This window comes from Clarias gariepinus, chromosome 24, assembly GCF_024256425.1.
Source record: "Clarias gariepinus isolate MV-2021 ecotype Netherlands chromosome 24, CGAR_prim_01v2, whole genome shotgun sequence".
Classification (NCBI taxonomy): domain Eukaryota; kingdom Metazoa; phylum Chordata; class Actinopteri; order Siluriformes; family Clariidae; genus Clarias; species Clarias gariepinus.
In genome coordinates this window covers 11,586,674-11,602,209 of record NC_071123.1, presented here as the reverse complement: position 1 = coordinate 11,602,209, position 15,536 = coordinate 11,586,674, and the positions used below count along the sequence as shown (strand labels likewise).

At 37.9% G+C, this 15,536-nt stretch overlaps 1 protein-coding gene across 1 annotated transcript; it reads right to left on the bottom strand.

The window, feature by feature from the left end:
* Positions 1-4,104: 4,104 nt before the first annotated feature.
* Positions 4,105-15,117, bottom strand: LOC128512659 (myosin heavy chain, fast skeletal muscle-like). The gene is made up of 41 exons (XM_053486036.1): positions 15,080-15,117; positions 14,748-14,783; positions 14,277-14,495; positions 14,042-14,185; positions 13,733-13,889; positions 13,606-13,633; positions 13,408-13,519; positions 13,021-13,113; positions 12,831-12,894; positions 12,635-12,733; positions 12,450-12,553; positions 12,229-12,367; positions 11,944-12,062; positions 11,694-11,843; positions 11,413-11,583; positions 11,022-11,322; positions 10,866-10,930; positions 10,699-10,786; positions 10,447-10,564; positions 10,239-10,362; positions 9,993-10,129; positions 9,522-9,777; positions 9,157-9,399; positions 8,892-9,068; positions 8,650-8,795; positions 8,444-8,534; positions 7,885-8,274; positions 7,668-7,794; positions 7,341-7,459; positions 7,037-7,233; positions 6,770-6,953; positions 6,493-6,658; positions 6,259-6,383; positions 5,779-6,087; positions 5,477-5,680; positions 5,262-5,387; positions 5,008-5,178; positions 4,748-4,852; positions 4,571-4,666; positions 4,347-4,478; positions 4,105-4,191 (listed from the first exon to the last, which is right to left on the bottom strand). Exons 3-41 carry the CDS (start codon positions 14,481-14,483, stop codon positions 4,171-4,173), a joined length of 5,805 nt encoding a protein of 1,934 aa, XP_053342011.1. The 5' UTR covers positions 14,484-14,495; positions 14,748-14,783; positions 15,080-15,117; the 3' UTR covers positions 4,105-4,170.
* Between the last annotated feature and the right edge of the window lie 419 nt (positions 15,118-15,536).

Here is a 15,536-nt window from a genome sequence, read left to right as displayed (position 1 = left end):
GCTGGTTGTGTGGTGGACAAGTGAGAAGATGCTTTTATATTGGCCGCACTGGCTATAAGCCCGTCGCCACATAATATCCTGTGTGTTTTGTTGTATCCTCTATTAATCAAGTGCGTTAGCGCCTGAGTGATCTTATAAATATAAATAGTGATACAGTGTTTTGTGGATGATCTTTATCTAAGTTAAGGGTATTGACAAATATAATTTCCCTAAAATAATAACACAAAAAAATGGATCTTTAATGTAAAAATTAGATGCCTTATGTGTCTGAGCTCTCTCTCTTGGCCACTCCATAAGGCGGATTTTGTATTTCCAAAGGCATTCTGTAGTGGACTTGCTCTGGTCTTTTGGGTTATTGTCCATTTGCATCATCCAACTTCTACAGAGTTTTAGCTGACATACAGACATTCTTAGATTATCCTAAAGATTTTTTTGATTACACTTCCTCTCAATGACTGCAAGCTGGCCACACCCTAATGCAGCAAAGGAGGCCCAAATCATAACCATGTTTTTATGATGATTTTACCTTATTGATGTGTCTTTGTTGTGCTTTGAGGTGATTTTAACTGTGTGCCCACTTGTGTCTCGATTTTGTAGATTGTGCCTGTAGGACTGTAGACTGGTGAATTTCTAAAGTCTTTGAAATCACTTTGGAACTCTTTCTAGTTTGAGAGAAGAGGATGTTGAGAGAAGAGGATGCAGAGGATAGGGTTAGATGGAGGCAGATGATTCGCTGTGGCGACCCCTGAAAGGGAACAGCCGAAAGACAAAGAAGAAGAACTCTTTCTAGCTTCATGTAAATTAACCATTCCTGATCGCAGATCCTCTAATACTGTAGCTATTTTTGTCAAAGTATGGCTCACATAAGCGTATTCTTCTTCAAAATTTTGAGGGGTTTTTATTAGTCAAAGTAGCTCTAGTCCACACCTTTAAACTACTTTTCTCAAGAAAACTACATGTATGCTAACTCCTGACTCCAATTAGCTTTTTTGAGGCCTTTAACCCAAGGATTCACATACTTTTTCCACTAGCACTGTGAGGTTGTTCTCAATAAAAAAAATAATAATACAGTGAATTAATGGATACAATGGATAGTATATGCAGGAAACTTAAGCTTGAATCCTGCCCGACATTATCACCTGAATTTTCTTTGTTATTATCATTATTAAATAAAATTATACCCGATAGGCTACCTGTTTACCTCTGATATGTTTAAAATGATATTATTTATTTTCTTTATTTTAAAATGTTTTGCAATCTAAAACGTTTTTATCTAAAATTATTTCTGTGCATTTCTCATTCTTTATCCTTAGTCACCTATATTTTTATGGTCAAAAGCAGGGCAGAAACAGGCACAAACAGGCAGAATCCATATCACAATGAATAAACCGCAGCCGTTTCACTCAAAATACTATACGTGTCCCGGCTGACTCATCTGAACCGCGGGATTTAGCGGATCTGTCGGACTCGTAGCGTGGAGTGAAACAATCGTATCCGAGGGTTTAAGAATCCTAGGTTCAAGAACTCAATGGTTTCTAGGGATTCGGTGAGTGCCCTCTTGTGGGAGGACCATAAGAACATGCAGTCAGAATCCGATGATTTTTGAAGTGACTCAAAGGGTTTCAGGGAATGATTCAGAATAGAGATGGGCAAATTCAGATGTATTCAGGTTAAATAACCCGATCCTTTATACGAATCACGAATCCTTCTTTTCATTTACTCAGCTCAGTTGAGTTCTTGTTGCTAACAACAACTTACATAAATACAAACTGATAATTACATAATTCAGTTGTTAGCTAGTAACTGTAGGAACAAGTGGCTGACTGAGTTGTTTATAAAACGTCCTGCACAGTCAGAAACATGAAAGACTCAAAATAGCAGGTACTGATTCGGCTGATTTATCTGAAAAGGGGGACTCGACGAATCCGCCGAACTCGCAGCGCGGAGTAAAACAGCCGGATCCGGGAGCCTCGGTGTGTGCGCCCCTAGTGGAGGACCAGGGCACAAACAGGCAGAATCCATATCACAATGAATAAACCGCAGCCGTTTCGCTTTTACAATATTGTGTGATTAGACATTAGTTATGAAGGTAAAACAGTAGCAAAACCCGAGAGCTTGCAAATTCGAATGTGAGAACTTGTAAAATTAATATTTGTATTTGTAAGTTGAAATTTATACTCACAGCTCTGATGTGAAAAGCTGCATCTATCGATTTGCACACCTCTGTTTTGAATTCGAAGTTGCAGATTAATAGTGACAAATGTGTAACGTGTCATTCACATAAACAAAATGACAGGCACAATTGTGTACTACACATTTATCTTTGCGCTTTACTTCAGTTTCGCTGTACAACCACAAGTCGGCGCTCACAACCTCTCAGATCTGGCAGTACAACCTCAAATCCCGGCGCTCTGACTTTTGCTACTCATTTTGCGATATTCCTGTAGCAAAACTGACTTGTGCACTTGTAAACGCGGGGGCGGGGCTGGGGTGGGAATGAAGTCATTTTATTGGTCGATGCCTCACCAATGAACATTTAATTGGTTGGAGCCAGCCAATGAAGTGGGACGTTTTGTGCGCGATGACGTCACAGACTACACAGAGCAGCTCACGCCGTTTCGGTGGTGGTGGTCGTCTATGCCAACCAATTAAACGACATTGCTGCGCTTTTACTGGTATATAAAATCCAGTAAAACTAATGATATTTCATTAAAATATTTTCCAAGCGTTTAAAAACAAAATAGCTGATACATATGCATACAAATGTTTGCATTGTGGCTGGCGTTGTTCATTGGTGAGGCATCGACCAATAAAATGACTTCATTCCCACCCCAGCCCCGCCCCCGCGTTTACAAGCGCACAAGTGAGTTTTGCTACAGGAATATCGCAAAATGAGTAGCAAAAGTCAGAGCGACGGATTTGAGGTTGTACTGCCAGATCTGAGAGGTTGTGAGCGCCGACTTGTGGTTGTACAGCGAAACTAAAGTAAAGCGCAAAGATAAATGTGTAGTACACAATTGTGCCTGTCATTTTGTTTATGTGAATGACACGTTACACATTTGTCACTATTAATCTGCAACTTCGAATTCAAAACAGAGGTGTGCAAATCGATAGATGCAGCTTTTCACATCAGAGCTGTGAGTATAAATTTCAACTTACAAATACAAATATTAATTTTACAAGTTCTCACATTCAAATTTGCAAGCTCTCGGGTTTTGCTACTGTTTTACCTTCCCATTTAGTGCTCTATCATCTGATTTTAGTAACACCAAACATATTTGTTACATGTTGGTGTGATGTAGATGTGTATTATGATAAACTGGGATGAAAAACGGCTTTGGCATTTTTATCACATCCAACACAGCACAACTTCACCAGAATGGAATACTAACAATGTGATGCTTTAGCTGCTCAGGGTATACAAATCAAGTTCAAATCCCGGCTTTAACACCTGGACTTTTTTTTTTTTTAACTATCTAAAACTTTAAAAACTAACTATACCAGATAGGCTATCCGTTTTTAACCCATAAAAATAAACAAATATCAGATACCGCTGATGTATTTATTATCTTATTCATTCGGTACATTTGTTGTTGTCTAAACTTACTCCTATGTGCATTTTATTAACATAAATATTTGGCATTCATCATTCTTGATTCTCTGTCATTTACATTTTATGGTCAGAAACAAAAAAGACTCAATACTAAGCCGCGTCCTGGCTGATTTCTCTAATCTACGGGAAGCCAAACACATTAAAAGTGGGACGAAACTGTGGCACCCGATTGAGACAAATATCTGAGGGATTCACTGTGAGCTGTTTTGATATTTCCAATACCCAGTGCTTGGGTGTCTATAAGTCTGTTTCATTGTGGCATGCAGTGGGTTGGTACCCCATCCAGAGTGTACCTTGCCTTCCAATATTTTGCTTTTGAGTTTTGCAACTATTTAATCTACTTTTACTGTTTTTTTTTTTTTATTCAATTATTTTATTTTTGTTTAATTTGCTTTTACACAAATGTGGTGCCATGCGTAATTTATGTCAGCACACAGCATTAATGCATGATTATAACTGCAGGTCTTCTATGAATAAAAAGGAACCAAGAATAATTTATTTAATAATGCCTTTATTTAAAGTTTGTTGTCACAAATAAAACATCAAAAATTAGGTGATTATTCTGCTGATTCTTTGCCCTAAAAAGGGAGAGAGAAAGAGAGAGCGAGAGAGATTATTATATATTATAAAAAAATGTGTTGGGTCTATTTACAGTAGCTTCTTAAACAAACATAAAAGATGAATGTATAATAATAATAATAATAATAATATATTTTTTTTAAACTATCTTTACCTTTCCAGCATCACGGCTCTTAGCTCTGAGCTTGTTGACTTGAGACTCAGCAAGGTCAGCACGCTCTTCAGCCTCCTCCAAATCATGCTGCACCTTTCTCAGCTTGGACAGGTGGGTATTGGCCTGTTCCTCCTAAATACATAGAGTTGTAAAGATTATGCTTCTTGATGTTTTAGAAATGGTATTACCATCTTCACTAATATGCCTAGGCTGATTTGTCTCACCGCTTCCTCAGACTGTCTCTTATAGGCCTTGACCTTCAACTGCAGTTTATCAACCAGATCTTGCAGCCTAACAATGTTCTTCTTGTCCTCCTCAGTCTGCAAATTAAACATTTTTTTTTTTTTACTTTTTTTTTAGTGAAAAAAAGGGCCTTATTATTTAACACACTTTATACATACTTGGTAGGTAAGCTCCTTCACTCTCCTCTCATATTTGCGTACGCCCTTAACAGCTTCAACTCCACGTCTCTGTTCAGCCTCAACTTCGTTCTCCAGCTCGCGTACCTGAAAGAGTTCATATGAAAATTATTGAGAAAACAATCATTTAATTCAATATAATGAGTTACAAATCCTTGTCTGTATTAAAAACGGAACACTGGGACATGGACAGCTTGTAAGGCTTATACATAAATAATTGAAAAATTGCTTTCAAGACCTACCCTGGACTCCAGTTTCTGAAGTTGTTTCTTTCCTCCCTTCATGGCCAGATTCTCAGCCTCATCCAGGCGGTGCTGAAGGTCCTTCACTGTGACCTCGAGGTTTTTCTTCATTCTCTCAAGGTGAGCACTGGTGTCCTGTTCCTTCTTCAACTCCTCAGCCATCATTGCAGCCTAATAGAGAATTGCAAGATTGCTTAATCCTTGAATTGTTGAAGCTGATAAGCTAGGTGTAACGAATAGGAAGCAATATTTACATCAGTTATGGCTTTCTTGGCCTTTTCCTCTGCATTTCTTGCTTCCTGCACAGTGTCATCTACATCACTCTGGATTTGAACAAGGTCAGCCTCGAGCTTCTTCTTGGTGTTCACCAGACTTGTGTTCTGTAAAGAAAGTACAAATTATATTATAGACTTTCCCAAGCAGTAATACACATAAAACAATAATAAAATAAAAAGTCAGGTTCTAATACCTGAGAGTGCAACAATCCACAACGCTCACTAGCATCATTCAGCTCTTGTTCAGCAACTTTACGGCCTCTCTCTGTCTGTTCAAGGGCAGCTCTGAGCTCCTCTATCTCAGCCAACATTAAAGCGTTTCTACGCTCCACCATGGCCACTTGCTCCTTCATGTCCTCTTGGCCTCTCAGGGCATCATCAAGGTGCAGTTGGGCATCCTGAAAGCGAAGATAAATTTATATAATATCCTTTTTATAGATGATTGGATGTATGTGGAGTCTTTATAAGGACTAGTAGTCATTTATTTTAACGTCACCTTGAGTTGTGCCTGGACGTTCCTCAACTGTTTCTGTGCCTCAGCAGCTTGGCGATTGGCATGGCTGAGCTGAATTTCCATCTCATTGAGATCTCCCTCCATCTTCTTTTTAATTCTCAGAGCATCATTCCTGCTCCTGACCTCAGAATCCAGAGTACTCTGCATGGACTCAATTACCCTCTGGCTGTTCCTCTTGATTTGCTCGATTTCCTCATCCTTCTCAGCAAGCTTCCTGTCAATCTCACCCTTTACCTGGTTAAGCTCAAGCTGGACACGAAGAATCTTAGACTCTTCATGCTCCAGTGTGCCCTGTGTATGAAATATAATAGAATGTGCTTGAAGTAACATATATAAGATCTGTTTAATTGTGACCATCAAAATCCAGTTACTGACGAAATATTTTCATATACGCATCGATATTCATTTATGTGTATATTTAAGTGCTATCAATCGTCCTTGTGTGTGCTGTACTCTGTGTACCTCAGCCTCCTCTAGAGCAGTCTGGATCTCAGCCTTCTCAGTCTCTACTGCTTTCTTGGCCTTTTCAAGCTCATGAATGCTCTTTCCAGTCTCACCAATTTGTTCAGTTAGGTCTGAGATTTCCTCTGTTCAAAGACAGCACAAAATTGTAAACAAATTATGAGGGTGTGCTCATAACTAAGAATGAAAAATAGGGTATCTGGTAATGAAATAGATCAGATAGTTTTGACAAACGCTGTAGATTCTTGTTCTCCCTCTTGAGTGTTTCAAGTTGATCAAGAGCTTCCTCATAGGAGTTCTTCATCTTGAACAGCTCAGTGCTCAATGAACGAGCCTCCTTCTGGGCTCCCTCTAGCTCAGCCTGACCCTCCTCATACTTCTGCTTCCATTCTGCCAGGACCTTTGTTAAGAGTGAGATGCAACAGTTATTTTTGGTAAATCTTGTAAAAAGACAACAAATGGAAATGTAAAGCGTCTCAATAAATGTGAATAAATAAATTATATAGTTTACCTTGTCAAAGTTCCTCTGCTTCTTGTCAAGGTTAGCAGCCAAGGCATTTGCTCTTTCCACATCAATCATGAGGTCCTCCACCTCACCCTGCAGTCTCTGCTTGGTCTTTTCCAGAGAGCCACACTTGGAGTTCACAGCCTCAATTTGTTCCTCAGCCTCCTGCAGACGCTGGGCCAGCTTCTTCCTGTTAAGCATTTCATTTAATTTTAGGGGTAAGTTTGTAGGCGTTTTTGGTGTTATGATATTTCTATTTTGTGTTAAACATACTTGGATTCTTCAAGTTCTTCAGTGCGCTGAATAGCATCAGTCTCATATTTATTTCTCCACTGAGCCACTTCACTGTTGGCCTTGGACATTCCACGTTGTAATTCAGCCTTTGCCTCTTGCTCCTCCTCAAACTGCTCCCTGAGAAGATCACAGTCATGACGGGCAGACTGCACAGCATGAGCCAGGGCATTCTTTGCCTGAGAAGAAAAAAGTATAATTTGGTTATAATTATTTTTAAAAACCCTTTAGAAATTCATATAACCAGTTATGTATAGATTTTGGTAGCATTTCATTATGCTTTTACCTTAACTTCCTCCTCCATTTGCCTCTTGAGCTCCTCAATTTGCTGAGTAAATGCCTGCTTGCCTCTGGTCAACTGAGAAATCAAAGCTTCCTTCTCCTCCAGTTGACGTGAAAACTCACCTGTTTGATTGCAGATCAATAGTAAATTACAGCAACATAATGAAGGCTAATTTGGATTAATATAATGAAAGCTTATTTTTATTATAATTGCTTGAAGTTTTGTGTTTCTCTTCATCAATTTGTTAACCTTTCTGTCATACTATAGAATGTATGATGGTTAACCAATTGATGAAGAGCAACATCTTGACAACTTATAAAGGTCTTGTACCATTTTCAGTTTGTAGTCTGGCTCTTTGAACACTGATGTCATTAACCTGGCGTGCATTCTCATCATTCTTGGCCTTGATCTCACTCAGTTGGTCCTCAAGGGTACGGCACATCTTTTCAAGATTTGCCTATAGAAATAAAAGGATAGGTTTAATTGTTTAAACATTCCAGTCAGTAAATGATTACATATTGAGTGAACATTAAATAAAGCTTTTGACCTTAGCCTTAGCAACAGCCTCCATATTGCTGGAGAGATCATCAATCTCCATTTTGAATTCACTCTTCTCCTTCTCAAGTTTCTGCTTGACGCGCTGCAGGTTGTCAATTTGTTCTCCCAGCTCTGCCACACTGTCAGCTTGCTTTTTGCGGAGGGCAGCAGCAGTTGCTTCATGCTGTAATGTGGATTCTTCTAGATCACGACGCAATTTCTGGAACTCAGCCTCTCGCTTCTTGTTCATCTCAATCTGAGCTGAAGTTGCTCCACCAGCCTCCTCAAGCCTCTCACTGATCTCCTCAAGTTCCCTGGACAGATCAGATCTTTGCTTCTCAACCTTGGCACGAGCAGCACGCTCAGCCTCAGTCTCTTCCTCCAGTTCCTCAATGCGGGCCTATTATTGAAAACCACAGATTTGTAAAGAACCATCTAATTATGTAGAATTAATTATGTCAAATTTTGTCACATTCTTTCATTTGGTTCTAATGAAAACATGATGCAAACTAAACATATTTTCTGGCCATTCAATAAAGTAATCAATAAAATTAAAAGAAATTACATACCTGAAGCTCCTTGATCTTCTTCTGATGTTGAGCACCAAGAGATTGTTCATCCTCAATCTTGCTAAGGAGCTGGCTTATTTCAAACTCTTTCCTGAGAGAATTAAACAATAACCTTGTTTTAGCATACTGAAATATGTGTATAAATATATTTAATTTAACGAGTGAGTAAATTAGTTTTTTTTTTTTCTAATTTGCTATATAATTACTTTTTCAGCTTTTCATCAGACTGCTGCTTGTCATTCTCCAGGTCCATGATAGATTCCTGGGCCAGTTTTAAGTCACCCTCAAGCTTTCTCTTGGCTCTCTCTAGATCCATGCGGAGTTTTTTCTCTTGCTCAAGAGAACCTTCCAGCTGTAAAAATATGAAATATGGTAAAACCAAAATATTGATTGCTCACATGCAGAAATGTTAGAAATCAGTTTTGCAGTTCTTTATCATGTAACTTACATCATCTACTTGCTGTTCAAGCTTAGTCTTGGCTTTTGTCAGAGTGTTGACTTTGTCCTCCTCTGCCTGAAGATCATCAAGGGTCTGCTGATGTGCCTCTTGGAGGGCTTTCTTTTCTTTTGTGAGTTTTGCAATGCTCTCATCTTGAGTTGCCATCTCCTCTGTAAGGTTCTTAACCTGTGTTTTTGAGAACACAATTATTGTATTTGTGGAAAACCATTGAATTAGACAAACGGAAAAAAGTATTTTAAACATATTACTGCACCTTATTTTCAGTGGCATGTTTCTCCTTTTCCACTTTAGCCAGAGTGAGCTCCAAGTCATCAATGTCCTTCTTTAGCTCAGAGCACTCATCCTCCAGCTTGCGCTTCTTGGCTGTTAGCTCAGCATTGATCTCCTCTTCATCTTCCAGTCTTTCAGTGGTCTCTTTGAGTTTAGCTTCAAGCTGGATTTTGCTCTTAATCAGTCCCTCACATCTCTCTTCAGCATCTGAGAGATTCTCAGATTCCTATATATTGTGTAAAGAAAAATATCCATATTACAAAGTTTGACCATTTGTAAAGTAAAATGGATTTAGAGTTGCATAACATAGTGGTAACTAAACACTGAAATTGAAATGAATATTCTTACAGATGCAACTTGAAGCTGCAGGTCATTCTTCTCTTGGAGGAGTGCCACCATCTTCTCTTCAAGCTCCTTCTTTTTGGCTTCAGCCTTGACAAGATCTTCCTTGCATTTTAAAAAGTCCTCTTTCATGGTGGCCAGCTCCTTCTCAGTTTCAGCACTCTTCAGCAGGGGCTTGATCTTGTAGAATACCTTCATCCATGGCCAATGTTTGACATTCATGAATGAGCGGATGTTGTACTGGATGGTGTCAATAGCTGACCTGGTAAATATAAATTGTTCTTTTGTACATTTAGTCTGATTTATGTCTTATTTTTAAAAAGTAATTGGGATTAAAAAACTGCTTTATTCAAAGAAATACATTTGTGAAAATATTGTTTACCTTCATATTTTAAAACAGTTTTAGGTGATGTTAATAATACTGTTCAAAACAGTAAATAATTGCTTTTTAAAGGTATAGATAAAATGATAAAATACCTTCTCTCCATCATTTTCACAAACTCTCTTCTCATGAGGAAACCACGGCAAAGAGCCTGAGTCATTGTGACCAGAGTAGCCAGTTTCTCATCTCGCATCTCTTCAAGAGTACCCAGCAGACCAGCTTTGAAGAACACCTGAATTAAATGGCAGGGTATTATGTCACTTGGCTCTTAATTGGTTACTTAATATTTATTTAGAAAGGACAAATGATAACTCTCTTTTTGACCACTTCAGCCTATTCACCTTAGTGTGTCCAAATCTATACTGGTCATGGTCAATGTCGATAGAGCCCAGAAGCTTCTCGCAGGCCTTCTTGTTGTCAATAAACTGGCCCTCAGGAATAACACTGGCATTCAGCACTTTGTATCTGTGAAAATGTATTATCTCAAGATTAGATGACAACAATTAGCAACAACTAAGCATTAATTATTAATATGAAGTGCTTTTGCACCTTTGCTTGAAGTCACCATAGAGGATTCTGCTGGGGAATCCCTTTCTGCAGATTCTGATACCCTCCAGCACACCGTTACATCTCAGCTGGTGGATAACCAGGAAGTTCTCCATAAGACCTGAAAAAAGAACGGGGTAACCAGACATGGAGTTATCACATGTTTATCATTTCCACTGCTTACAGTGGGTCTGCTGACATTGAAATTATTTGGAATAGTTTTGCTAACATTTAATCATCAAATCTATACTTTACCTGGAGTCTTAGACTCATTGGGAATCAAGCAACGCACAAAGTGAGGATGTGTGCTCCTCAAGTTGGTCATCAGCTTGCCCAAGTTCTCCTGTGTAGTTAACATATTATTAGAATTTAAAGTTAAAAGTGAATTGTCTTGATATTGATGAAATATAAGTGTTACAAACCCTAAACTGTGAGGATACAGTCTGCATAGAACCACCCTTCTTCTTGCCTCCCTTCTTGCCGGCCTCTGTGTGCATAAAATGACATATACCGTTACAATTTAAAAGCATACAACTAGGCAAGTAGCATAAATATTTCTTTAAAATAAATGAAATTACCCTCAACAACTGGTGGATAAAGGGTGGACAGCAGTTTAACAGCCGACTTCTGGTAGAGCTGCACAACAGACTCATTCAGTGGGTCCTTGTTTTTGTCCAACCAGCCAGAAATGTTGTAGTCCACAGTACCAGCATAGTGAACCAGGGAGAAGTGGGCCTCAGCCTTGCCTTTGGCAGGTCTGGGTTTCTGGAAAGCATTGCACTTGCCAAGATGCTGGTCATACAGCTTGTTCTTGAAGCTGGTGTCTGTAGCCTTGGGGAACATGCACTCTTCTTCAAGGATGGAGAAAATACCCATGGGCTGTTACAGTACAAGAAAGATAGTGTTGAGTGGACATTATACATATTGCAAATGTAGTATTCAACAAACTGACCGGCATAGTAACCACACCTTCTCAATAAGCTCAATGCAAGCAGCCAAGTCCATGCCAAAGTCAATGAACTCCCAAACGATGCCCTCTTTCTTGTACTCCTCTTGCTCCAACACAAACATGTGGTGGTTAAAGAACTGTTGGAGTTTCTCATTGGTGAAGTTGATGCACAGCTGTTCCATGCTGTTGAACTGAAGAGATGTAGATAATAATTACTGCATATTATTTAAAATGAAAAAAAAACATAAAAATGTCAAACTTTAAATATAAAACCAACAACTTAAAAACATAAATCACATACATCAAAGATTTCAAATCCAGCAATGTCCAGCACACCGATGAAGAACTGTCTGGCCTGTTTGGTGTCCAACATCTGGTTGATACGTATGACCATCCACAAGAACATCCTTTCATAGATGGATTTGGCCAATGCACTCACAGAATTATATACCTAAAAGTACAAATGTCTCATCAGTTTTGCTTAATTTTACTGACCATTTTTCATGATTTACATATATGCATGATTTTCTTTAATACTTTTGCTCACATACCTGTGGCACAGTCTGACCCTTTGTCACATATTCATTTCCAACCTTTACTCTGGGGTAGCACAAGGCCTTCAGCATATCCGCTGAGTTCAAACCCAGAAGGTAAGCGACTTTGTCAGCCTCTGTCAATAAGTAACAAAATTATATTAATTGCACATACATGTACATGTTAATCTATATAACCAAGAAATATGCTTGAGTTGTGGTTTTGAATGACCAGACCAGACCTTTCATGTAAGAGATTTTCATAAAATATTTCATAATATCTTCAATAAAGTTCAGTCTCACCCTCTGTGCCATCAGGCTCAGCCTGCTCCTCACGTTGCTTTTGCTTGAACTTCATATTACCATGATGAAGAACAGCTCCAGTAAATTTGTAGATGCTCATTTTCTCCTCATTACTGAAGCCCAAGATGTCAATAGCAGTCTGTAAAATAATGGGAATAGTTAAAATCCATAAGGCTTCATAAATTATTTCAACATAAGGCCTATTAGCAAGAATCACTTACATCTGTGGCAATCAGTTCCTCCTTATCATTAATGCTTGGCACAGTGATCTGACCCTGACTGCACATGGGGAAGTCGTAGGGGTTGGTACTAATGAGCGTCATTTCTATGGAAAAAGGATGGTGGTTAAAACATATTTTTAGCTAGTGTAGGCTGAGCAAAGAGAACTTTTATATTATTTTCTTACCAATCAGCTCAGGCTTTTCATTGGTCATCATCTGATAAAAGATGTGATATCCTCTCTCATCAGAAAGCTGGAAGGTTACTCTAGACTTCTCCAGCAGATCTGATGGGAAATGTGCCCATGTTATCTCCAAAAGTTGGAGTAGTAGAACTATGATTAATAACAAATGTTTTTTTTTTTTTTTTTTTTCACAACTTACATGTTTCAATGTCAGCACTAGACAGTTTGCCGGATGTGCCAAAATGAATTCTGATAAATTTACCCTGGTTTTGGAAATACAAAGGATTTCAGGTCATTTTGACCAGCATGAGCATTTTGTACACTGTGTATAAATACCACCATTTATAGAATATGTGGAACTATGTGGAGTCAAACAGGTTCACACTTACAAAACGAGAAGAGTTGTCATTCCTCACAGTCTTAGCATTACCATAGGCCTCAAGCAGAGGATTGGCTGCAATGATCTGGTCTTCCAGAGATCCCTGCAACACATAAAACGTTCGTTGTGATTGTTTTACATTGTTATTGTCTCACATGGCATTCGATTTCAAGTGGGGGAGAAAGAATATTTAAAAACACTTAATACAAATAAGTTCTCATATTAAACATTTTTTTGGCCTTTTCCAATATGACACCATTATACATACTCACGATAAAGATGTATGTTTTATAAAAAAAATGTAGGCAGATGAATATATACAGTAGAGGGTTCTCATATTTGGAAACTGCCTGACCCAAAAAAGTGCCCTGCAAACTGAGTAGAGCTTAGTTCATACCTGCATTTTGCTAGGACCTTGGTCCTTCTTCTTGTCACTCTGCATTGCAACTGTGGCAAAGTACTGGATGACACGTTTCGTGTTCACAGTCTTTCCAGCACCAGATTCTCCACTGGTTTAGATTAGATAAAACGATTAATAATAATACTAAAAAAAAGAGAACATTGTTTTTATTTGCATTTACTCAGAGGTACTTACGTAATCAGGACAGACTGGTTCTCCCTATCTGTGAGATGAAAATAAAATAAATTTTAATTTAAAATAATTAAGATTTAAAACAAGTTAGTAGTATAGTCAACACTGTTTACAATTAGATCTCTCTTACCAGTAAGCATAAACTGATAGGCATTGTCAGACACAGAGAAAATGTGAGGTGGGGCTTCCATGCGCTTTTTGCCTCTGTAGGCAGCCACCACTTCTGCGTCATACACTGGCAGCCACTTGTAGGGGTTCACAGTAGCACAGAAAAGTCCAGAGTAGGTCTGAAACACATATGGACAAGAATGCTCTTATACAAGAGAAGAAGTACACTAAAGAAGTGTTCAATCCTTTTAAATATGCAGCTCTTAGGATGAAATAGTCCCTTAAACTACTAGCTTGTTTAATTATTATATAGTGTAGAACTTTTTCTTACGTAGATCATCCATGCTGCGTAACGCTCTTTAAGGTTATACAGCACAGAGGCTTCATTAAGGTGGGTCATCATGGCCATGTCCTCAATTTTATCGAACTTGGGAGGGTTCATAGGGGAGACATCATCCTCCTTAACTGTTCTTGACTAAAAGAGAATCAAATATTGGATGTTTAGTGTGATTGAGTTTTACACACTGTTATGAACATTTGCTGTGCATTTCATCATCAATTCTCACCTCCTTGGTGTCAAGCAGTTCAACAGTGACTTTGTCACCATCTCTGCTCTTGATTGTACCCTTAAGATACAGTTCCTTGGCATCAGCCACATAACAGGCAGTCTTTGCATCAAAGGGCTTGCTTTGAGCTTCAATTCTCTCCTTCTCAGGCTTACGGAGATAGATGGCAGCTTTGCCGTAAACGGCCATCTCCGCGTCCGTGCTCATGGTGGCAGCTGACTGCAATAATATATATATTATAATATATAGCACATTATACAAAATGTACTACCTAGAAAGAAAACATGAGTCTAATATTCATTTCCTATTCATTGTCTAATATTGTTGTACCAAACTAGGTACAACAATTGTGAAAATGAAATAATGGTTAAATACAGTATAAATAATCAGTTATAGTTTGATGCATAAAATTATTCATCCCACAAACCATGAATAGTTATTTACAGTTGTAGTTTTTAGTTTTTAATTTACCTGTTTCTGCTTCCAAGGGTGAAGAAATGTTTAAACCTGTAAGCCAATCAGATAAAAAATATAGTAACCACAATAATAATTATTATGGCACAACTCATGGAGTCTATGCCAGCTTAAATTTGATGCTGATAAAACAGTTTGTAGTGAAAAGTCAGGGTTTTTTTTGGAAGTAATGCAAAAGTTTATATACATATATAAAGTTATATATATATATATTTTTATAAAGTTATATATATAGTTATATATACATATATATATCTTAATTCAAAAGCTTAGAATTATTTTATACTAATTCTATAGAATTATGTGATATAAATAAAAGTGCATCTCACCACACTCAAGCACTTGACAGGTCTACACTGTAGTCTCCCTGTGGGTCTTGGAGCTACTTATATTAGAGTGGTTTTGCCAGCTAAGCAGAAGTCAAATATGGCCAAATCACAATAATGCAGCATAGAAACATTAGATGCTGGCATGCATTGCTTTGTGCATGCATTTTTGTATTTATATTTAGGTTTTTTAGATACCTGTGTTTAAGATTCTTTGCTTTGGTGATCTGAAGTCATTTGTATACATTAAAATAAGCAATTTAAACATTCATCACTAATGTTTACTGTATCTTATATATGCAATTAACAGTCAAAATATATTTAATTTTTACATCTGGCACATTACTTCAGTGTAATAAATATTTGTATTTACACCATAACACAGACAGAGCAATTGCTTAAAAAATATGCTGTATATAAAATATTATTAAAGAATAATCTATGTTGTATTGGATACCCA